Genomic DNA, 23,068 nt, shown 5'->3' on the forward strand with positions numbered 1-23,068 from the left:
CATGTGCGCGTGGGGCCACCAGAGCAGCGGGGAAGCGGACCCAGCACGAGAGAGGTTTTCGCCTATTTCACGGTGACACAGCACTCGGCTCTGGGTGCAGACGCCTGGGGAAAAATCTCGGAAGCGCCTTGAAAACACATGCATCCACGTCTGCACACGCGAAAGCAGGGAAGAGACCCCGGCGTGGCTGCGCATCGACACCTGCGGCAGCGTTTAGGCTTTCGTTCGTGCGCTGTAAACAAAGACATTCAAGATCTAAACGAGTAGTCCAACTCGGGGGTAATCTAGGTTTATTAGCAGAGATTCGAGCTTTAAATACCCGAATGTTGATTCGTCAACACTTGCGAGAACGCCTCCCTACCAGCAATCCGTTTCGCGGTGTCCAAGGCGGTCTCGACACAGCCGGCGGCCCAGGTCACCAGCCAGTCGAGGCCTTTGCCCGAGACCGAGACGGCCAGGCCGCTGCCGCGACATGCGGGCGGAGGCAAACTCGCCCGCGGCGAAGACAATGCATGCAGGCGGCCAGCCTGAGACGGCGAGAGGCGGAGAAGGCGCTGCGGAAGCCGGTAGGTTTGGCAGGGCGCAGTGCCGCACACTGACGAGGAGACGGACCCGTCAGAACGCGGAGGAACGAAGGTTGCGGCAGGGGATCTCTTCCGTCTCGCTTTCCCTCTGCCGGAGCGTCTTCGTTCCTGCTCGTCCGAGTTGGACGCGACACTCCCGTCGTCTCCGACGCAAGGGGCGACGTCCGGGTTGGGCGCGCAACGCGCCGCGGAGGACACGCCGCCATGACGAGAAGCGTGACCAGAGGCGCAGGGAGGCGCGGGAGACGCTAAGAAGCGCAGATGCAGACAGGGGCGCCGCGTCGCTTGCGTGGCTTCGCGCTTGAGAGGCTCTGCGTGACCGGCGAGCGAGGCAGTGTCACCTTCAGCTCGCGCCGTGGAATCCCAGACGGAAGAGACAGTTGTCTCCGTTTCCGCTCGAGGACTGCCCCTGTCGTGCCGAGGGGTCTCCGCGCGCAGACCCCGCGCACCCCACTCGGCTGCATTTTCGCCGCGACAAGCAGCAGGGGGACGCGGCGAAGAACCAACCGAGTCAGCGGAAAGCGACGGATGCCGGTCCGGAGGCAGAGGAGGAATGAGGATCTGAAGGCAGTCGGAGAATATCAGCGGCTCGCCAGGATCCACAGCGTCACGTTCCTCGCGAAACGGGAAGGGCGACATGGGGGGAAGCGACGGAGAGGTCGGCGTGAAACAGACGGAGATCGAGAGCGGCTGCAGAAGAACCAGGGAAGCGTACGAGGCCGCCGGAACTGGATTCGCGCCGCTTCGTGCCCTCAGCCGAAACGAGCTCGGCGCCTGCCCGCGGCGCTCCACGGAGCGATTCCGCCTGGGGATCGAAACGACTGAAATGAATGCGCCGCTTTTCAGGCTCAGTGGGGGCCAGAGGGGTCTTGACGGGGCTGCCTGCGGAGCGCCTTTTTTTCCCCGCGCCTCCTGTGTCTCGGCTTCTCGCGCAGCGACCGAAACGCGCAGACCTCCTCGTGCGCACCTCGTGTCCCTCTGCACTGGAGGCTGAGGCTGTCCCTCCCCGCGCCCAGTCCCAGAGAGGCCCGCGTCCGCGCCTTCTCGCGGAGGGCGAGGCGAGCCGGCACCAGGTGAGCCAGAGGAAGACGAATGCGCATCAAGCGCGTCAGGAGGCGCGGGACGCAGCGGCTTGCCATGGAAGAGGGTCCCGGCGGCGGTCGCCTTTGCGGCGTCCACCAGAGAGAGCGAAAGAGATTCGAGATCAGACCGAGTGTGCGTCTCCGGGTGGCAGTCGCAATGTCCAGTCTGCTTGACCTGTTGCGGGCCGTAGAAACAGGAGAACGAAGGGAACAAAGACGGAGGTGGAGCGAAGATCATGCGGGCCTCACTGGCGGGCCGAGGCGTTTCCGTCGATGGGAGTGCGGCGTCGACGGCGTAAAGATCCTGCAGGTTTGTCCAACCTCGAGACAGATCTAGGGGCAGCGCGAGAAGGCCTCGAGAACACCGAAGCTCGAGAGAAGGTGAAGAAGAGACCCGGTCCGGGCCAAAAGAGACGAAAAAGTCGCCGGTGTACAGACAGACGCCCTCAAGACGCGGAAGCGCAGCAACGACGGAAGCCGCCAGAGTGTCGCCCCCGCCAGGAAGCCCAGTTGATCCAGGCGACGGCGACGCAGAAACCGATTTCGGACGCGAGGTCGCAGAACGACGTAGGTGGAGAGAGCGGTGTCTTCGGCGCTCCACAGAGTGGGACATCGAGGCGTCGCTGGCATCTCCAGACGAAGGAGCGCAAGAAGATGGAGAGAGAGAAGACCGAGAGCTGGACGACACAGACAGTTGACAGGAAACCGAAGGGCGAGAAAGCGAGAAGGAAGACGAACATGAAGGAGAGAAGGTGGACGAACAGGGGGAGTGCGAAAAGGCACGTTTCTGTATTTCGTTGTTTGAGGATGGATGAGTCGATGAAGGAGATCGCGACCTCTGTGAGTCACGAGCTCGCGGGGATGAGGGCGATGAAGATCGAGATGTTGAGAAAAAAACTGACGACGCCGAGGAGTCGAGATAGTGAGGCATACAGACGGGGAAGGAGCTCGTGGCCTGCCGGAAGCTTCGCGCCTGCGAAGCAGACCGACGCGAAACGGGGCGTCCTCCTTTCACGGTATGTTGGAGACGTCCTTCGAATTGCTTCGACCTCACTGTGTCTCTGCCGGACGTCGCCGCTTCTTTCGTTCGACTTCCGTCTCGACACCGGAGGCTGTCGCCTCGACGAAGAGGCTCTTCTTCCCTGTCTCCCTTGCACCTGCTGTCTTGGTCCCTGTTTCCGTTTCTCGCTCTTCTGCCTGTCGTACTCTCCGAGGCTCGCCTGTCTTCTCTTCCTCTTGTTGCATACGTTTCTCTCGCACGCCGTCCCGACTCTTCTTTCTCCCTTCGTCCTCTCTTTCTCCTTTCGGCGCGGTCGCTGCCGTTCCTCCCGTTTTCTCCCTCAGGCTCCTCTCGGCTCTTCGCCCTTCCGCGTCCTGCGTGCGCAAGTCGAGGACCGTCTCCGTCGGCCTTGCGCGTCAGAGACGGAAAGTACGAAGCGATCTTCTCTGTGGCCAGGTGAAGTTTGTACATCCACCACACTGCGGCGAAAACCCGAAAGCGCAACAAACGAACAAACGCAAGGGTATCCTCGAGTCCCACGTAGAAAAGCGATTCGAGGGAGAAAACTTCGAACGCACCAAAAAACCAGCAGCCGGCGCAGACGCGAAGCGGAAGAGTGGAAACAAATCCAAAGTTGATCACGTATAGGCCATCAGGAAAAACGAACAAACGTGCGAGAGCACCACTCGCTCCCTCCTTGCTGTCTAACAGCAACCCGATTTGGCGTCCACGTCTCCCGGCGAGTCCAGTGGCTGCAGTTTCTGTCTTCTCCCGAAATTCTCGGTGTGTCGCGTTTCTCGTTTGCCTGCGTTTCGCTTATCTTGCGCCTTCGCTACAGTAGCTTCCCGGTGCGGTCACAACCTCTGCTTCTTTCGCCTCTCTGTTTCGTTCCTTTTCCCCCCCTTTTACTTACTTGTTCGAAGAAGAAAAGAAACGCCCAGCCTCGCGTACACCTTCCCCACGCGGACCGCACATTTGCCTGTCCTCTGCCTCTCCGCCCTCCGTCCTTGCTGAGCTCCGCGCCTCCCTAACGACGCCGAGGCGATGCCTGCCGTCCGAGCGTCTCCCCATGATGAAGGCACGCCAGGCGACCAGGCTGACGCGAAGCGATAGTCTGAAGGCTCCACATCTGTTCTCGGGTCCTGACCGTCTTCGTGTTCTCGTTCTTCTCGCTCGTCTTCCTGAGCGTTCTGCGGACCGTCCGCGTCTTCCTGGGCTCCGTGGCCTGGAGCCCTATGCGCGTCGACCTCGACGAGGGCTAGCCAGAGACCAAACGAATCGGCGCACCGTCCGCAGGCCTGGTGTTCTTCGCCGTCGTATCTGGAGACGATAATTTCTGACTTTTCTCGGCGTGTGTCGGGCCTTCCAATTCGCGCCCCCCGTGGCCGCGGTTCCCCGCAGTCTCGCCCCTGGAGCGCCAGAGAGGCAGTCGGAGGTGGAAGCGGAGAAGACCAAGAGGACCGACAGAAAGATGACCCAGGAAATATCGCAGGCATCTCAGCAACATGGACAACCCTCGCGCCGCCCCCAAGGAAAAGCCAGCTCTTCACTCTCCAAACAGAGTGGCGCATGCGGGCTTCTCGACTTCCACCTTCCGCCTCCTCTTCGGTCGGCATCTGCGGGTCTCGTGTCTCTACGTCCCTCTTTCTGGCGTGCGCACCGGGGGTGGTGGCGAGACGGAGAGCAGAGAGAACGGCAATGCGCGAGACAGCCACAGAGAGAAACGGAGAGACACGCCGGCCGGCGGAATTCCCGGCGTCGCCCCTTTGCGCGCGGCCTCTTCGTCGCGCCTGGGAAAGCGCTGTTCCTGGCAGCCGCATATCTCCGTGCAGGTCGTGCACAGATTCATCCTCTCGCACCACGGCCGCGTTCACGGGAGGCTTTGCCCGCTTCCAAGTGTCGCTGCTCGGCGCCGTTCGCATGGCGACGTTCGTTTCGCCTGTTGCCGCCCTTGCTCCTGCGTCTTCTCTGCCTCTTGCTGCCTCGCGGTCGTCCTCCACTTCTCCGGCCCTCACTAGCTGCCGCCTGGGGGGAACCCCCGCTGGCGTCGAAGAGGAGGAAGCCGACGCAGAGGCTAGCGCGCGGGAGAGAAGGAGAAGGCGGTGCTCGACAGAAAGAGTGGCAGAAGGCGGAAAACGCGAGAAACGCTCCCCGGAAGCCCGGAAGCTTCGGTGCCCGTTCCTGCCTCGTGTGGACGTCATCTCTTCGTGCACACATTGGCAACGGAGAGATAAAACCGAAATCTCCACAGCAACACAGCCTTCCTCGCCCGGCACCTGTGAGGGTTCTCCCTTTCGATCTTTGGCTGCGGTCGTTTCAAGTGCTTCCCTCCGCGCCTGGACTCCTGCCTCTCCTTCCCTCTGTGCCCGACACGTGCCCACGTTGCTCGAGGACAGAGGAAAGAGGCGGAACAGTGACAGTGAGGACACAGGTGAAGCAGGAGAGCCTGAAACCGGCGCCGGGCGAGCAGCCGCGAGAGACAGGAACCTCTCGCTCCGCTCGACAGTCGGGCTTTTTGCATGCCTCGTAACCCTATCCTGGAAACACGATCCGACAAAGAAGAGACGCTTGAGCCCTGAATCTGAGAGACAGACTGCGATGTTGGCCGCGTGCACCTGAAGCCGGCAACGCCAGGAAAAGGGAGACAGGCAGCCGACGGCTTCTTCGTCTCCTCGTCCACACGAAGGACGAGAAACGTTGGGGTTCTGCGTGTCTTCTTGCTTCGTTTCGTCGACCTCTTCCTCTCCCCGAAGTGACCTTCGCGGCTCCGCGCCACGTTCCTGACTCAGACGCCGCAAAGAAGAAGCAGAGGCGAGCGGCGGAGAGGCGTGGGCGGGCTGGACACTTAGGAGGCACGCAGAGCTCGAGTAGCTGAAGTGAAGAACCGCCGGAAAAGGAGACGGAGAGGCGGAGGACGCTGACCACGCCGGTGGGAGGCTCGCAGACGAGCACGGGACCTGTCTACCCATCTGTCTCTTTTCGTCTTCGCTTTGACACGCCTGCTGGCAGTGAGACGCTCGCGACGCGCCAGGAGAGGGCGATAGGTAGGACAGAAAACTCTGGGCGTGGGAAGTCCACGTGAACATGTAAGAAGCGGCAGAAGGCGAGCTCGAGAGAAGGCAGGGCGACGACGATGCGTCGGCAGACAAAGCGGCAGGAAAAGAAACACAATGCATGTTCTGGATCTGTTGCCTCGTCACATCGGACCTGCGGGACTGGGGGTGCATGCACTGCGGCCCAGGGGCGGGTTCACCAGACAGAGGCGACTCGGGGAGGAGACGAGGCAATCCCCAGAGGCTGGGGGGAGACAGAAGGGACGGTATGGACTGCAGCCAAAATTCCCGGCCGCCTTCGTCGGTCAATGCACCACACATGTCTAGAGGTTGCTCTCGCTGCGGATCACCAGAGACAGCCGAATCGGAAGAGGGAAGAGACGTCGAGAGGATAACGGCGAGCACAGGACTCGCAGTCGACCACACTGTTCCGCCGCCGAGGCACACGTGGCAAGAGCCTGGAGAGTGAGGACAGGATGGCGGCCGGGAAGGGGAGAAACGGCGAGCCCGCAGAGAGGAGGCGCGATCTGTCTGGGCGTTCAGTTCGAAGGGCGTTATTCTCTGCGGAAAGCAAGTCGATGGAGGTCCCGCAGCGGGGGACCGAGGCGAGGCCGAAGAGACGGGTGTCAAGTTTAAAGGCGACGAAGAGGGACAGCTGAAGAAACTTCGTGCTCGACCGACGTCGGCATCCTGCCCAGCTCCCGCAGGCTCTGCGTGGTCTCGGGCTCGTTCCGCTTCCTGCTTCACTTGCACTGCTGCGCTCTCGCCTGCAGGCTCCTCGTCCGCTCGAGTCGCGAAGCTGCGGACCAGCAACGGGGCTGGCGCGACCCGCCAGAAGAGAGGCCGCAGCGCCTTGCGAAACGCAGGCGAGAAACCGGAACTTTCCAGCCTGCCATCCTCGTCTTCTGCTGCGTCTTCTTCCCTCGAGCAGAAGCAACAGAGCGGGGTGGCTTCCCACTCTTGTAGGTTTCGTGGTCTCTCCGTTCCTCGCTGCCTCGCATCCTCGGAAGCCGCTTCCATCGCCTCTGTCGCAGTGTGTCCGACCCGCGGCCACCCCTCCCGATGTCCTTCAACCTCGCCGTCTTCGTCACTCTCGCCACTGGCATCGGCCTTTTGCCTCCGTCGGCTGGCTCCTGCGCGTCGCCTGCCTCCTCCCGTTTCCCCGCCCTCTTCGCCCTCATCTTCTGCCGCGAATCCTGCCTGTCGAACTTGTTCCTCTTCGCGGATCCGCCCGTGCTCCAGGAGGTCGAGACCTTCAAGATGCGCTTGGAAGGCGTCGAGAAGAAAATATCCTTCGGGCTGCCTCTGGCCTCTGCGCTTTGCGCCTTGCGTGCTCTCGCCTTGCGTGCTCTCTGCGTAAGACCACTCCCCGTCGCCTGTCACCTTGTGTTTCTCTGCCTGCTCCTGCCCTGTCGGCGGCTTCGTTCTTCCCTTGCCAGAGAAGGGCCCTGTCGATCCAAAGGCCGAAGAGACATCCCCTGCCGTGCACGAGGCGAAACGCGGAGAAGGGAGACGACCGCAGTCTCCTTCCTCGCCTCTCGCCGCGACTGCGGTCTTGACAGCGGAAGAAACAGGTAGCCGCGACGCGCAAGGAGAGAAGGAGACTACGGCGACGATGCCCCGGAGATCGAGGGCGTAGTGCAGGAGGTGATAGGGATGAAGCGTGGATGCTTCGCCTTGCAGAATTCGATTTCTTTCTTCTGCTCTTCGCCCTATGTCCTGGGAGTGTGTGTGCAACCCGAGACGCTCGAATCGCTGTCGGGACACCTCTAAATGAGAAAGGCAGGAGGTAGCCCCCCCGCAAAGTGTCTTCCCAGCCCCGTCAACCGGTGACGAAGGCGACGCCGGGGACGAGTTCAACGACGAAGAGGCACACGCGAAACAACCCCGCTTCTCCGCTGCCTCGTGTTCATAGCGAATGTACAGCTGTTCCAGGCGCAACGCGAGAAGAATCTTCAGTCTCGTCAAGAGCGAACCCGCGGGACTCGTGGGCAAAGGAGGCGTCTCCTGGTTCACGCGGGACCGGGACGACGTCACAGGACAAGACATTTCAGCACGGGATTTGCCCGGAAACGAGGAGCCCTCCTGAGTCTCGAGGACGCGCGTCTCGCTGTCGTCGCTCTGGAACGCGTCTGACAAATCAACACAATCCATGCGTCTCCGGTGACCGTTGTCGTTCGAGTCGCCTGTTCTCTCACCCACCTCGAGACGTCTCGTTCCTTGGCGGGTCTTCCCGCAGTCGTACAGCGGGACGCCACCGGCTCGCTCGGTTTGCCGCGAATGCGATGTCCTTCCTAGATTGCTTCTCGCCATTTCCGTTCCTCTTCCGGTCTCGAATCTGCCGTGTCTCTCGCCACCTCCCCGACTGTCTTCCCCTCGGGCCTTCGCACTTCGACGAGCTACCGTTTTTCTGTCGCCTCGCCTTCTCTCCCCCTTTGTTTCACGCTGAGTGTTTTGCCTAGAACTGTGCACGGCGTCCCAGGCCGTCTCGTCCAGATTCGTTCCCAAAAACGAAGAGGCGCGTGCCCATCTACCCTTGCGATTCCCGGTTTCTCTCTCGTGTTCCTCCGAGTCTGTTTTGGCTCGCCATGGCGTGCACGCGCGCAACCGGCGAGCAGAGAGGGACGACTCGGCTGAACCAGCGTCTGTGTCGGAAAGAACGCCCGCCTCGTCGGTCGAGGAACAAGGGTCCGCACAGGACAAGGCGGGGGACGACGACGGCGGCGCGAAGGAAGCAAACGCCACGGAGACACGATACGCTTCTTCGGTCACCAGAAATGCCATGGGGCTAATCCACGTCTCAACCTGAAGGAGAGAGGACAGCGACTGGCATTCGTTGTCTATCATCGGCCACCTCGTTTCGTCTTCTGTTCCTTCAGTGTCGCCGAGGCCACCCCTTAGTTCCCCTCCGGCCGTTGTAGGAGACGAAATCTGGGGGGTCAGGCCTCTCTGTGATTTCTCTGTGACTGCGCTGGATCGTCTGCCTCCAGACAAAGCCGTCTGGACAGGCGCATGCCCCGCGCGCAAGCATGAGGAAGAGGCGAGAGATACAGGCAGCGCGCACGGATCGGTCTCCTTGTCCGGCCTCGGCTGCCTCTCGGCCTCGACCTGTCTGAAAAGGGGAAAGGCCGGAAACCACGCGGAGGCGATGCGCACAGACACAGGCGGAACAACCGTGGTCCAGCTGGGATGAGGCGAAGCAAAGTTCACGGCAGGCGCCGACGACCGAAGAGGTCGGCGCGCGTGACGGACTGCTCTTGCGGCCGCCAGCCGTCGAATGCTGCGGCAGCCCCGAGTTTGGTCTACGCTGTCTCCCACCAGCTTGCCGCGCCTTCCCGCTACCGGTTCAACTCGTTGCTCATCTGCCTCGTTGAAGCCCCGTCGTTCACCGTCTCCATGTCCCGCGCATCGATCCCGCACACGTCGGGGGGGACAGTGTCGGGTTCCTTCGATTTCCACTTCTCCCTCCCCGCCTCGGGAGGTCGGAGAAACAGACACAGGCGCGTGAGAACCGCGCCGGCTGAGCAGTCCTCCTTCGGTTCCTCTTTCTGCGTCCGCGCTTCCAGACGAGGCGGCCGTTCTCTCGCACTCAAGACGGTAATCTGAAGACGAGAGAGAAAAAGAGACGTCGGAAGCGACACAGACAGAGAGACTCTCCAGGGCGAGCTGGAGCCCTGCGTCGACTCCACACCGACCCGGCGAAACGGGAGATCCAAACGATGGCGAAGACGCATAAGATGGAAACTCTTCGTCCCGTACGCGTCTCAGAAGCGGCCGTGTCCACTGGCGTTCCCGGCACCACGGCTCGCCTCGCGCGTGGTCGGCAACCCTTCCCGGCTCCACCGGCTCCGCGTCTTCGCGTGTGTCTCCCGACCCACTACGCAACCGGCCTCTGCTGTCTCTGTCTCTACCCCGCCCCGCCCCGCGGCCTCGCCCAAGCTGAGCCGCCGCCCCCGACGACGGAAGAGTTCCGTGTCTTTGCGGATTTGTCTCTTTCTCGCCTGCGGGCTCAACGCTGGTCCTCCTCGCTCGCGGGGCTCTCTCCGCTGGTCTCAACTGCTCACAGCTCGCCGGCCGGGAGTCGCCGAGATGCCGCGGTGCGACGGAGGGCCGCGCGCGAAGAGGCAAACCGAAAGTAACGGGGAGAGACGGAAACGGCGAGGCACGCGGAGAAGAGGCGCCGGACGACGAAGGAAGCGAAGTTGCCTGTGGAAGCAGACCGACCCTGCCGGCGGAGGGCGCTTGCCACCAACTGCAGGCAGCCTGGGGGGACGGGGGCGAACCCAGCGAAGCGGAACTCGCTGGGGCTGCACAGACGCCCGCACGTGTTTGCGGTTCCTCTTTGTCTCGCTCGCACGAAAAACAAAGCGACACGGGGACTTGTCCCGTAAGACTGAGACGCGCAAGCGCCACACGCACACCAGCCCCTCGCGGGGTGTGTGCCGCGTGGGCTTCGCGTGCGAGGCCGTTCTCGCTCGCTTCCTCCTCGCCCGGCTCGCCTGCCGCTGCGCTGCGTTCGGTTCTGAGGCTGGCGGCCGTGCACTCCGCATCTGGGGAAGAGAGGGAAGGCGCCGCGTGTGAGAAAAAAAGAAGGGAGACTGGCCCCAGGGCGACATCGAGTGTCGCTGCAGGCGCCAACTGAAACGCCACTCCAGACGAAGACGATCCTCTCTCGGCGTCGCGTTCCGTTTTTTCTGCCTTTTCGGCCTGTGCGGCGCGAAGCGCCTCGCCGATGTCAGGTTCCGTCTCTTCGCTCCGCCTGTCGGACCTCGTGGATGCCGACGCGGCGGATTGGAGCAGGGCGAAGAACGAGGACAGATTCGCAAGCTGACTCGCCAGCCGCCGGCAATCCACGACGCCCGAGAGAAGGCCAGAGCGGACAACCACCGCGTCCGCACGGGACACAGACCAGGCGGAAGAAGCCAGCGACGCCTGAGCGAGACAGGAGCATACAGGAAGCGACGAGAAGGAGAAGAGCCGAGCTGGAGACGAACCCCCCAGAAAAGAGTAGCCTGAGGAAGGAAGCATTGAAGCAGTCTCTTTAGCGTCAAACGGGAGGTGGACGGTGCTATCCGCAGTGCGTGCCGGGTCATCGAACTCGTTCGGGTTCCCTTCAGACAACTCGGCAACGCCGGTAAACGCGGCCGTCCCTTCACCGCTGGCGCCTCCGTCTGAGCGACCTCCTTTCGGCCGCGAAGCGCAGGACGCCGCAGGAGATGAAGAAGGAGAAGAAGGAGAAGAAGGGGAAGAAGCAGAAGCGAAGGCCGACGCGGAACTGAGGGAAGGAGGGGGGGGACGGGCGCCGGAGCAGCACTGCCGACGACAAGGATTCTGGGCGCCACTCACGGCCTGAGGTTCGCGAGAGGAGGCGCACGAAAGCGCATGGGAAGCTGGAGATGCAGGCGACGACGGCGAGGCGTCTGTCGCGCTACCACTGGGGTTTTCCTGTCCTTCCACACGGGAGCAGCCCTTCGAAAGCGGCGTGCTGTCGCAGGCAGGCGAGTGGTACGAAATGACAATCCCGTAGCGGGGACGCGTGCTTGAGAGGCTGCGGAGTCCCTGGGCCAGGCACAGAAGCGACGAACCTTTCAAACCTTCTCTGGATGGAGCGAGACGGTGAGTGGACGACGGACACAACGGTGTCCGCATTGACCAGTCACACGTAGCGTATTCCTTCCCGTTTGGCGATTCTGCTGCCTCGTTGGGTGCTCGTCTGTCTTCGAGATCTGGACGCCTTTCCTGTCGCGCGGTAAACGCCGCCTGACGCGCGTGGATGTTGGCGGAGGCGTCGAAAGACGAGGCACGAGAGATGGGTTGTGATTGCGAAATGTCGCGCCTTTCGTCCTTCTCTTCTCGGTCGGCCTCGTGGCGTCCGAAGGAGCAGGAGGCCAGCACGTTTCCCAGAAGCGACGACGCTTCGGTGTCTTCGTGCGCGGCCCCGAGAGAAACGCAGGAAAGGTGGAGACCGCAAGCTTCATCGTAGGCTTCGAATCCCCCGAGAGAGAAGCCGAAGGCGTGCAGCCTCAATCTCCCCGCCTGGTCTTGCACCTCCACGCTTCGCGCCTCTCCAGCGTCTGCGTGACCACCGGGGCAGTTTGAGTCCCCGCCCGCGCTCTCGACTCGTCCCGCATCGCACGCGGGACGATTCGAGAAAGACGATGGAGAGCACGCCGGCGACACACACGACGCAGGTGGAGAAGAAGAATGATGTCTCCTTGCTGGGTCAGAAAAGAGCGTTCGGAAATTCTCCCCGGGACGGGGCGACATGACGCGCGCCCCCGGTTTCCCCGAGCGATCGACAGCACCGACTTCCTTTGTTTCCTTCCCTCCTTCCACGCCCTCTCGGCCGCGTTCTTCTCGCCGCTGCCTTCTGCTTAAGTCCACCGTCCTCGCAGCTGGACAGACCGAAGACGACGCAGAGACCCGAGGCGGCGGCAAGAGAACGAGGTGTGCTTCGGCGCAGAGGCGCGCCAGGGTCAGGACAGAACGAGGGTTGCGCTTTGAAGAGAACAGGTGACTGAGGGAATGCCTGCTAGGCGAAGTATGGGAGGGGAGGGACACTGCGAAAGGCAGGGCATAGTTTCTCGGGTAGGTTTGCATTCCCGAGCAGCGCAGGGCTTTTATCTCCGCTGGGGAATCTCTCTCGTCTCGCGGACGGCCCCGACTCTCTCGCTGGCAATCCTGGGTGGAGTCGGCTTCCTCCCAGTTCAGTCGGATTCGCGTCAACTCGTTTCGCACACTGAGATGGAGAGAGGACAGGGCGAAAAGCGTCTTCGCGCGTTCATCGCCCGCGCCAGTCTTTCCCGAGGGACATGTTCTCTCACCTTGTTGTCCGTCTTCTCTTCCTGCTTCTTCCTTCGGGATTCCCGACGTTGCGCCGGCTCGAGGGGACGAGGCGAGCTTCTGCCGAAAGAAGGAAAAGAACGAAGCGGGAGAGGGAGGCGAGGCCGCCGAGGCAGTGGACGCCGAGGAAGAAGACGCGGCGACACCGAAGCGAGAAGAGCCCCGCGGAGAACGAGGTGTTCTCTCGGGACCCAGCGGCGCAGGGAGGTAACTTGGTCGCGGCGGAAGAGGCGGCAACGCGAGATCAAAAGAAGAATGGGAAGCAGCGCTCGCGGCTCTGTCAGGATTCACCGAGGCTGACGACCGGAGAAACGCCGGACGCGTGAGGCCGGGTTCGCTTGGCGCGGGCCTGAGAGCCGCGGAAACCGGGGGGCGGTGCGTGCGCCGGTCCGCAGCCAGGCGCGCGTGAAAGCGCAGAAAGTCGACAAGTTGGTCACGGGACACTTGCACGTCGATCCCTGGAAGAAACACAAAGGCGCTGGCTGCCACGGTGAACACACTTTGCGAAGGACAGGCGGACGAAGAGGAGAGAGGAAACGCGAAGAGAGGTGAGTCGGCAGGCGAAGCACCTGCAGGCTCGGAGACAGGGCTTGCCAGCTTCGCGATGAGCGGAGAAGACGGCGAAAGGAAGGAGGAGTCCCCGCGGCCATCCTCGGTACCCGCAAACCTGCCTTCGCCGGTGTTTTTTCTGAGGGAAGACTCGGTGAACTGGGAAGGAAACGACAAACCCGCCAGAGGAAAAGGCACTCCTGGCTGAGAAGAAGCAGACGAACTGGACGACGGCGACGGCGGCCAAGACGGAGAAGAGGCGCCATCTCCGCCGGTCTCGCGAGAGAAGGAGACACGCCTCTCATTCGTCAGAGGTCGGGGAGCGAACGAAGAGGAAGACAATGGAGAGAGCGGCGACGGGTGACGAGAGGAAGCAGACGCGGAAGAGAGACGATCTGGAGCGGCCACCAGACCGCCGGACGGGGTGGGAAACGCAGAACTCTCTCTTGTGTGCAGACGCCCCCGCGCCAGGCACGAACGCTGTGGAGACGCGGAGAGGGTTGGCTGGGTGTCTCTGTGGGCTGGCGACTCGCCAGACGGACCCGGATGAAGGAACGACGGGGGCCGGGGAGCAGAGGGACGCCGAGACGGCGACCGCGCACCCGGCGCTGGAGAACTGGAACAAGGCCGCTTGACTGTGGGGTCTTCCCTGGGCCTTTTGGAGACCGACGACGGGTTCCTCACCACAGTCATGAAGCTGACTACGGAGAACGTTGCAGGCCTCAGGATGTCTGCCGCGTCGCACTGGCCTCTCCCACTCTCTTCCGCGCCGTCTGCTCTCCCTCCTCCACCCTCTCCTTCGTCTTCACCTTCTGCTCGTCCCCCTTTCCCTTCTGCGTCGCTCGGGGGGCATCCCTCGTGTCTGCCTGCAGAAGACAAAGACGAAGAAGAGGCGGACCGAGAAGACGAGAAAAACCAATCGCGAGAAGAGCCTCCGCCGCGCGAGTCGGCACGCGAGACGTCCTCGGAGCGCGAAACGAGATCTCGAGCATTGCACCGCCAGTAGATTCGGAAGCCGTCGACGTCGAGGACTTGCCGAAGGTAGACGAGGTGCGTGGACTTCTCTTTCGCTGAAAAAGACGAAAAAAGGGAACGCCTATCGACGGCGGCGACAGCGCGAAAGAGCCCACGCTGTCTCCCGGCCTGCGGGTCCGCCCCTGGTGCCGAAGGAGGAGACAGCCGCCATGCGTCAGTCCGAGAAGAGACGTGGTCACGCGAGGAAGACGTCGGTGCTGTCGGGAAAACAGGAAGGCCCGACGGCGCAGCGTCTGCGGCGGGCAGAGGCGTCGTCTGCAGCCGATCCGTCACGGAGGCGGCTGGTGGAACAGCCTCGGGAAGATCCCGCGGACGGTCCTTTTCCGCCTCGCTGGTTCCGTCCCTCTTGATCTCTGTTTCTACGCTTGCCCTATAGAGTTCCAGTGACGCGACACGCCAGCCGTCTATGTGGCGCTGCTTCCCATCTCCGCATCCTTCTTGCTCTCTGTGCTCGCCTTCCTCTCGCCGGCTTGGGCGACCTCCACCCTCTTCCGCATCTCTGTCGCCGCTTCCCTGACTGGGTTCGGCTTCTGCGTCGCGACTTTCTTCCCCCGGAGACAGCCGTCGCTCGGGCAACTGAGGATCCGAGACGGCCCTCTGAAGCGGCTCGCCGGCGAGCTCCCCGTTCCCCGGGCAGAGAGAAGAAAAGAGCAACACCCCGTCGCCCATCTCCCCCTCCAGCACGCCGTCGCTCAGCGGAGACACCTGTCTCCCGATGGGGCGAGCCTCCTGGGTGGAGACATGACCCTGCGCTCGCACCGTGTCTTCTTCGTCATGAGCGCTCCCGCCTGTCGAGGGACGCACCGAAGGCCACCGCCGCTGGGTTTGGATTCCGCAGTCCTCTTCTTTGTCCTCTGCTGCTGGACGTTCGGTTTCTGTTTCTTTCGTCCGCGACTCCTCCAACGCTTCCGCCTCGCCTGCTGCCTCCCCTTCCCCACTGGACGCCTCTCGCTGCGCCCATCTGCCGGACTGTTTTCCGCTTGATCCCTGTTGGCCTTCAGGGCCGCTCGGAGCCGCGCACCAAGAGGCCGCGCGCGAGACACGAGAAAAAAGAGACACAGGAGACAAAGAGGGGTCGGCTGCAGGCGAGCCAGAGGTGCGTGCGTCCGGTGCTTTGGGGGAACGAGCGGGCGACGGCTGTGCAGACTCGTCGGACGAGAGCAGGTCGAGAGGGCCTTCTATTTCGCATCCGAACGACGACGAGGTCAGCGTGCAGGACCGCGGAAGAAGAAAAGCTGGACACGGCAGCCCTTCGTCAGAGAAGCCGTCTTCACCTCGCTCCGCCTCGCCGGCGGCGCGCCGAGGCGTGAAGAACAAACATCTGCGGTCTTCATCTCCACTCTCCGCGGCGCTTCGGCCCTCGCGATTCGCTCGCTCTTTGTCTTTGGCGAACGGCGAGATCGGCGTTTCCCTCTCGGCTCCGTCGTCTTTCTCGCCGGCGCGTTTCCAACGCTCGGGCACGCGTGTGTCGCCGTTCTTCTCCGGCTCCACCGCGAGAGAAGAGAGATAGGTCGAGGAGAAGTGCAAGCTTGCGAAAGAGAGGCCACACTGAAACGGCGAGGCTGTCGAGCAGCTGTCTTCGAGGGAAACGTGGATGTTTGTGAGGTGTACGGAGACTCGCTTGAGCACGTGGAGAAGCAACGAAGAGGCGAACGCCGGCGAGAACCGGTCCACAGCCTCAGGCAAGACCGCATGGAGTAAGCGGTTCGCGATCGCGCCAAGCGGACGCAGTGAAGAGGAAACGAGGGCGAAGGCCGTAGACGGGGGAGGCAAGGACGCAGAGGAAGAGGAGACAGACGCGACGGGGACAGCAGAGCGTGCGTGGTCGCCGCGAAGGCTCGAGGACGCACCCGCGTCTGCTTGGAGGCCCGCGCGTCTCGAAGCTCTCGCCTCGCTGCGTCTTCCGAGGCTTTCTGCCTCGCCACTTGGGCGAGGCCAACCTGGAGAAGGGGACTCATCCGAATGCAGGCTGTCCCTCTCCGGCTCCTCTCCAGACGGAAGAGAAGCCTCACCGAACGGTCCCCCGAGAGTTGGGGATGCGAGCCTCTCGCGTCTCTTCTTGCTGTTTCCTCGCCGTCTTCCTTCGCTGCAGCTGCGAACGCGATTGGCAGTTGGCGCTACCCCGCCTCCTCCCCAAAGATCGCGCTTCTCTTCGTCAATGTGATCCGGCCCCTGTGGCCCGCTGGGCCTTGCGGCAACGCGCGCGACGACGGTGTCCAGATGCAGGGAAATCGTCTTCCGCTTGCTCCAGAGAAACGTCCAGGGGACGTGGAGACGCACGGAGTGTATTTGCACCGACTTGAGGGTGAAGTGGGGGGACAGCGTGCGGTCGCGCAGGGCGAGGGAGCGAAGGAGAAGCACACCGGTGTATCTCCATCGCACAACTAGCTGCTTGCAGTCGATGTTCAGAGACAGCAGAAGACGCGTTAGAAAAAACGTTAGCAGACGCTGAAGCATCGTGAGCGCCACAGAGAGAGGAATGACAGGGGGAGCAGAAAGACGAGCCGAAGAAGAGACATCAGGGCCAGGAGAGAAGCCAGGGGAAGGAGCGGAGGGAGACAGGGTGACTGCGGCAGAGTAGCAAGGGCGTGGAGGGAGAGAAGAGAGCGAATCACCGAGAGGGAACGGGAAGGCCTACAGAGAAACAAGAGAGGCCAGGAAGCGAGGATACGACGGAAGGCTACATACTGCAGAGAACAGAGGTAAGAAGAATCTGCCAGCAACCTACTGAGCGACAAAACCCAGGGCTGTGAGCCCAACCTTACAAAGTGAAGCCAGGCGTTTTGTAAAAGGCAAGAGGAGACGTGTGAGGATCTTCGGTTCGTCCTCGGTGGCTTCCAAATTGCGCCGAACGAGGGACCACGTGAGGCAAGCAGGAAGGAATGTGCGGAACGGGAAGTTTCGGCGCATGCCAATGTGAAACGGGAGAGGAGACGAGGAGGAGAGCCGAAGCAAATCAAACAGACGGCCAGGAATCACCCGTTTCGACATCCGCGTTTTCGCTATCTTGCATGCAGATATCAGCGCGTGCGAAGTCTTTCGAGCAGCTGAAAACTCGCCCATTTCCGGGAGAGGGTAGACTGGAGAAAGTGGAGAAGGCCATGAATCCTCGAGTTATTGAGACGAAACAGGAGTCGGCCTCACTGGACCGCGGAAAATGGACAGCCACAAAACAGGGAAGCTGAGCGCAACCCAGATCGACGCCGCCAGCAGTGTGCCAAGCGACACACCGGAAGCGTTTTTGACACAGGAACGCCTAGAGCTTTGAGGGACTCGAAAAAGCGGGAGACAACCGCAAAATTAAAAGAGGTAGGAAACAATCTAGGACGCGGGAGGAAAAAAGAAGAAAGGCGTGAGGCGGTCTCTCTCTTCTAGCCATGCATGCAGGGCACGGTGTGGCAACATTCGGGAGCTTGCGGCTCGCGTGCGCGAAAGTCACACGGACCCGCCTCCACGGGGAAGTCCAACACACGAAAGGAAGCGCACCGTTCTTCGACATGAAAAACCCAAGAAAAGGGTAAGCCTGAACGGAAAGCGACGAAGTCGGTCGTGTGTGACGTTCTGTACCCCCGACCTTCTAGGCAGGTTCGCCAGCTACCGAGATCCACAAACCCCTCATAGATCAGAACAAACTCCGAGAAGCGCATTTACCACGTAGCCATCAAGAGTCAGTGCTTGACGTTTGGTCTTCTGCTTCCTTCCTTCGTTAGCTGCCTTTTTGGCGTCATGCGGTTTTCTAGGACGCCGGGATAGCTGGCTAACACAAAGAGCCTCCAAACAACGGTTTCGGGACGCGGAAAGAGAACAATCTTTCAAACAGTCTGCCCTAATTCTGTTATGTCGGCGTGTCATCGATGCGAGCCGTCTAGTTTTGACTCTTTGCACGTCGCTGACTGAGAGCGGGCATTGCAAAAGAAGAATACGGGCTCTTCGCTGCATTCGACAGTCCACGCTCAACCTTACCATACATAATACGTTTATGATTGCAGGCTGGTTTACGACTGCCCTATCCACATTTCTTTTTGCAGGTATTTTCCATGTGTCTATCGTTCCACTCTACGGAACACGCACGTGCCTGTTCGGCGAAGATCTTATCTGTCTACCATGTTTCTGCACATGCCTCACGCGACTCCTGATTCACCCACCCATTGGCGCGGAGCCGCGTCTTGCTCGAGACACGCGCGGGGTCTTGTCAGTTTCAAACACCCGTGTGGGGTCAAGCCCAAACAAAACCATTCAATTAGCATGTGTTAAGCACATCTATGTCGTTCTTCCGGAGCCAGGATCAAACTCGTAATAATTCCTGAACCTCACTTCTGCCGCGCGAGCGACAGCCCAGTTGTTAGCCCGTTCCTCGCACCGAGTTGAAAAAAGGATCAGTGAGAGAACGCGGTCGTTCGAGGAATCTCTCCTCATACACTGGCGAAAGGGAATCTCAGTCCATGACTCTCGGGCACGGATCTATAGCGAGTGGGTGTCTTTGCTGCGCATGCACACCTCTCTTAAGGGAGGAGAAAACTCGCTAGCGTTCCGTGTCTCGGCCAACTTGTGTGTCATGGTGCCAGCCAGATCTCGAAGCCCATGCCCCTCTCGCCTCCGGCTGCTCTCTCTGCCTGCTCTTCCTTCATACACCTTTTTCTGGATGAGTAATTTCTCGTTTCTCTTCGTGCTCCTGTGTCTACCTCTTGCCGCCTCCGACGACCTATGCTTTTCCCTTCTCGGTACAACTGTAAGCCGAGACTTCGGATCGTTTCCACGTCCTGGCCAAGTAGACCTCTTTCCCGAGCATCGGTTTCGGTGCTCGCGCGCCACTCGCCACTCGCGACGCAAACTCATCGCACACATGGTGGGAGAACGGGATACTATAATCCAACACTCCGTAGCTGTCGTCAGCAGTCCAGTGGCGTGGTGGGGTACAGCAGTCATAAGGAACTTGGTTATCTGTACCTCATAACTGGAGTCATATTCAGTGTCCTGGGTACTAGACTGTGTCTGTTTATTCAATTTCAATTATACAGCTCTGGATCGAGGATCCTTTGTACATAGGCAATATCTACGGATAATGTGACAACCACAATACATGGTCTAGCTCTCACACTGTGTGGTGGCAATGGTCTACTGCGCTTTTCTGACTAGAGAACCCGCCGGCGGATGTCTTTCCCTGAGTTGCGCCCGAGTCCACAGATCTCTGTGCATCGGTCTTTCTGTGCAGTGGTTAGGAAAAGCAAATGTTGACGACTGTTTCTCCCTTTACAACTTTGCAAGCAAGAGAAGTGGTCAGAACACTGCAGTGTAGGCGCCTTCGATTCTGCCACTGAGCTGAAAAAACAAATGCAAACCTGCCTTCTTTGCACCCCCATGTCTCCCCTCGTCTTCCGGGGCTGTCTTCTCTTTCCTGTCCGTCCTTCCATCCTCGCGGTTCGACCGTCAATGTTTGCCCTTCGCCATATCCTTTCGGTGCCACGTCCTGGTTCTCACCCTCAGCCTTGTTTTTAGCCGTCACCGCGCGTCTTTCTTTCCCAACTCGCCCGTTCGAGGCTTTTCGTCTCGGGCCGGAGTACACTGGGCATGTCGCCTCCCCTTCGCTCTCACTTGCCGCCTTTCCTTCGCTCTCACTTGCCGCCTTCCCTTCGCTCTCACTTGCCGGCTTCCCTTGAAGTTTCCAGGCGCTCTACGCCTGGATTCCCTTCTTCCTCGTTGCCTCCCCACCGTACCGCCCAGCCCGCTAGCTCTCTTCGTCAAGATCTACAGCGAGATCTTCTGCCCCGTCGCATCTGCCGGATTGCTCGACGTCGATCAGCAAATCGGACAAAATCTTCAGCTGGTGCTCGAAAAACTCCACCTTGCTGCGAGGCACTCCGGCGGCCCGCGTCTCCTCTGCTCTCTGATCGGAAGACGGGGGCGGCACCGAGTCGTCGAAACGGAAAGAAGATAACTGACTCTCCCCAGAAAACGCCTGGAAGTCTTCGCGATCGGAAAGAGCGAGAGACGAGGCACGCCCGCGCCGCTCCGGCATCTCCCACGCCGGCGTGCTGCACCGCGTCGGAGCGCTGCCAGCGTTGAGGACCTAAAGAGCCGAGGGAGAAGGAGACAGGATTTGAAGGGAGACGAAAAAGTTGAGTCGGAAAAGAAACGAAAGAGGCAACCTAGAGATGGACGAAACGGAGACGAACGTCGAGTCGACAATGAACGCCAAGAGCGAGAAGAAGCGAGGCGAATACCGAGACTCCCCTCTACACAAAAATCGGATTCCCACGTTTCTGAAAACGTCAACCGTAGAGGAGTATACGCATGCCGGTCTCACCTCCGCGAATTCAGGGGGGAGATTCTGCATGAACTTTTCTGCTTCCGCGAGCGAGAATCCGTCGAGCATCTGCCCATCATCTCGGCCTTCTTCGAATGGAAAGCCCTCAGGCTCCATCCGCATGTCTTGGTCGGTCTCGAGACTCGCAGCCGAGGTGAAACACCGCCGCCTTGGGTTGTGTTTGCGCTGGGAAAAGCCGGGAGCTGAAACTGTCGGTTCTTTGGAACAGACCAGAGGTCCGACAGGCACACAAGGCGACAAGCGAAATGGAGAAACGAAGAGCACGCGGGAGAGAGATCAGGAAAAAACACAGAAGAAACGCACAGCCGCACAACTACATATATATATATATATATATATATAGATCTACGCAAGAAACGAAGATGAGGGTTCTTCACGGATAAGACAAGATGCATGTGAGAGAGCAGGAATGACACAGCGGGAACGAAGGGAAGAAACGGGAAAGGAGATACGCGGGTGGAACCGCATTCAGCCGACACTGAAATGTGTGTACGCGCAGACTCAAGGACGTATCCGTGCGTGTGGTCAAGGTAAAAGAGCGACAAAGGGAAACAATCAAACGTCGCATGCGAAAGGAGAAAATGGTTACCTAGACGAAGGCCCCTCGCGACCTCAGTTCCTGTCCTTTGATTCCGTAGACGGCCGGTGCGACTGCAATGCATCGCATGCAGATGCCGCTCGACATCTGGCGACGGAGCGCCGAGGATCTGCGTGGCTGCCCATTCCGTGAGAAACTGCTGGAGAAGCTGCAGGAAAAAAGCGGCGCGAAAATGTGCAAATTTGCAAGGCGGCACGTGGCGAGCAGACGCGAAACGAGACAGAGGAGAGACACAAAGAAACATGTAGAGGCAAAAGACGCAGAAGTCAGAAAGACACAGACGCATCGAGGTCGCCGCGAATCCCAGCGAAACGCTTGGGAGAGAACACACCCTAGAAAGAACAAGAAAGAGCGACAGCCACACCAAGATCTATAGCATATACAGGTACATATATATAGGTATATATGCAGAGAGACGTCGTTGGTATGATCGGGTGGAATGAAGATGAAAGTGAAAGGCGAGCTTTTCCTGGTGATTGATTTTGTCTGAAGCCACGGTTAACTGGCGTATGGAGAAGTGCTTTCCGTTTTCCAGCCTGACCTCTGGGTGGCGGAGATAAAAGAGGGTTGTGGTGAGGCTTCTTTCCAACCCCACTTTCGCGCCTCCGAGTCTGGCAAGAACTGAGAATCCGGCGTCACCGAGGTAGGTCCCCTCGGTGTAGAGCACGAGTGCATGCAGCAAGGACGCCATTGTGCCACGTGGCGAGAAAAACACCCGAGAAGAACGGCACCGACGCAGAGACAAAGGGATGACAGAGACAGACTGCGCAAACGAACAACCGAGCGAGACAGGAAAGGGACAGAAGCCCAGAGGGAAGAAGAGCGGGTGATAAGTCCACAAGGGACGAAGGGAAAGACAAGCCGGAGCAGGAAGAGGAGCCGAGGAAGGCCGCGAGAGACGGAGACGCCCGAGACAGGTTGACCGTCAGAGAAGGCCGGAGAGGCGGAAACGAAGAGGAAACGGGACAGGAGCAAGGGGCAGAGCAAGTACAGGAGTAAAGTAAGACGTGCACCCGTGGATGCTTTCTTCGCTACAGCTTCTTCCCCTTCCGCCGCAGGCGTGGACACCTTGGCGCCATCGTTGCGCCGTTCGATGTTGGCTTCGTGACGCCGCAGAGAATCGGCGGGAAGACTGGAAAAGAGAGATTTGTCTCTGGTATCCCGAAAATGTCACGGAAACGAGGGACGAAAAAAATGGGAAGACAAAGAGAGAAATGCGGGAATTTTGGGTCCCCTCCACCCCGGCGAGCAGCGAAGCCGGGCAGAGAGAAAAAGACGCGCGGCGAGAAAACGACAGGCGGAAATGAAAAAAACGCAAATGGGGAGTCCGCGATACACCCAAAGAGAAATGTGCGTGTGTCTGTGATTTCTGAGCAAACAGGCTGTTTCCTTCAGTGTCTTTCCTTTCTCTCTCTTCGTCCTTTTTCGCTACATTTCAGCTCGCCGCGTTCAGGATCTGGCCCAAGCCGCGCTTTGCGCGTGGACGAAAGGGAACCCGGGAGAAGACAGGAACGAAAACCGAGAATCGACGGATCGAAGAAGAAACAAGAGAAAACGAACGAGCACAGAAAGACGGATGCATAGCCACAAAAATGTGCACGTGAACGAACGCCGAGAGACCGAGTCATTTTCTCACAGCCTCTCACTGCTGTCCAAGCGTGTTCTCACGGCCAGCCGCAGCCGCTGCATGCACGTGTGCAACGAATCCCAGACAAGCATGGGGCGTTAAATTTCGTTTCTTGCTCTCCCTTTTACTTTTTCGCCAGACATCAACGGCGAGAACCAGAAGAAAGAATTTGCATGGCTGCTCATCTGTCGACAGAGAAACCCCGTGAACATCCTTCGGTCACATAATACACATTCTAGATGCAGATATCATATATATATATATATACATATATATATATATATATATATATATATTCTAGGTGGTATTATATATAAATTTTATTATGTATATGTATTACATATACAATGTATATTATATAATATATATTAT

The 23,068-nt window shown here is 59.9% G+C and overlaps 2 protein-coding genes across 2 annotated transcripts in view; both read right to left on the reverse strand.

The window, feature by feature from the left end:
• NCLIV_064470 (conserved hypothetical protein) overlaps nt 1-17,209 on the reverse strand; it is a gene marked incomplete at both ends in the record, with an annotated part of 39,845 nt that extends 22,636 nt beyond the window's left edge. The window contains 4 exons of the mRNA XM_003885998.1: nt 362-2,343; nt 2,914-3,145; nt 3,580-16,713; nt 16,912-17,209. Coding sequence (XP_003886047.1) covers nt 362-2,343; nt 2,914-3,145; nt 3,580-16,713; nt 16,912-17,209 — 15,646 coding nt within the window. The remainder of the gene's footprint in view (nt 1-361; nt 2,344-2,913; nt 3,146-3,579; nt 16,714-16,911) is intronic.
• A 2,662-nt stretch (nt 17,210-19,871) lies between these two features.
• Nucleotides 19,872-21,760, reverse strand: NCLIV_064480 (conserved hypothetical protein; the record flags this gene model as incomplete). The annotated part of the gene is made up of 4 exons (XM_003885999.1): nt 19,872-20,213; nt 20,451-20,668; nt 21,061-21,217; nt 21,611-21,760. 4 exons carry the CDS (start codon nt 21,758-21,760, stop codon nt 19,872-19,874), a joined length of 867 nt encoding a protein of 288 aa, XP_003886048.1.
• Between the last annotated feature and the right edge of the window lie 1,308 nt (nt 21,761-23,068).

The sequence above is a fragment of the Neospora caninum genome, chromosome XII, assembly GCF_000208865.1.
Source record: "Neospora caninum Liverpool complete genome, chromosome XII".
NCBI classification, from domain to species: domain Eukaryota; phylum Apicomplexa; class Conoidasida; order Eucoccidiorida; family Sarcocystidae; genus Neospora; species Neospora caninum.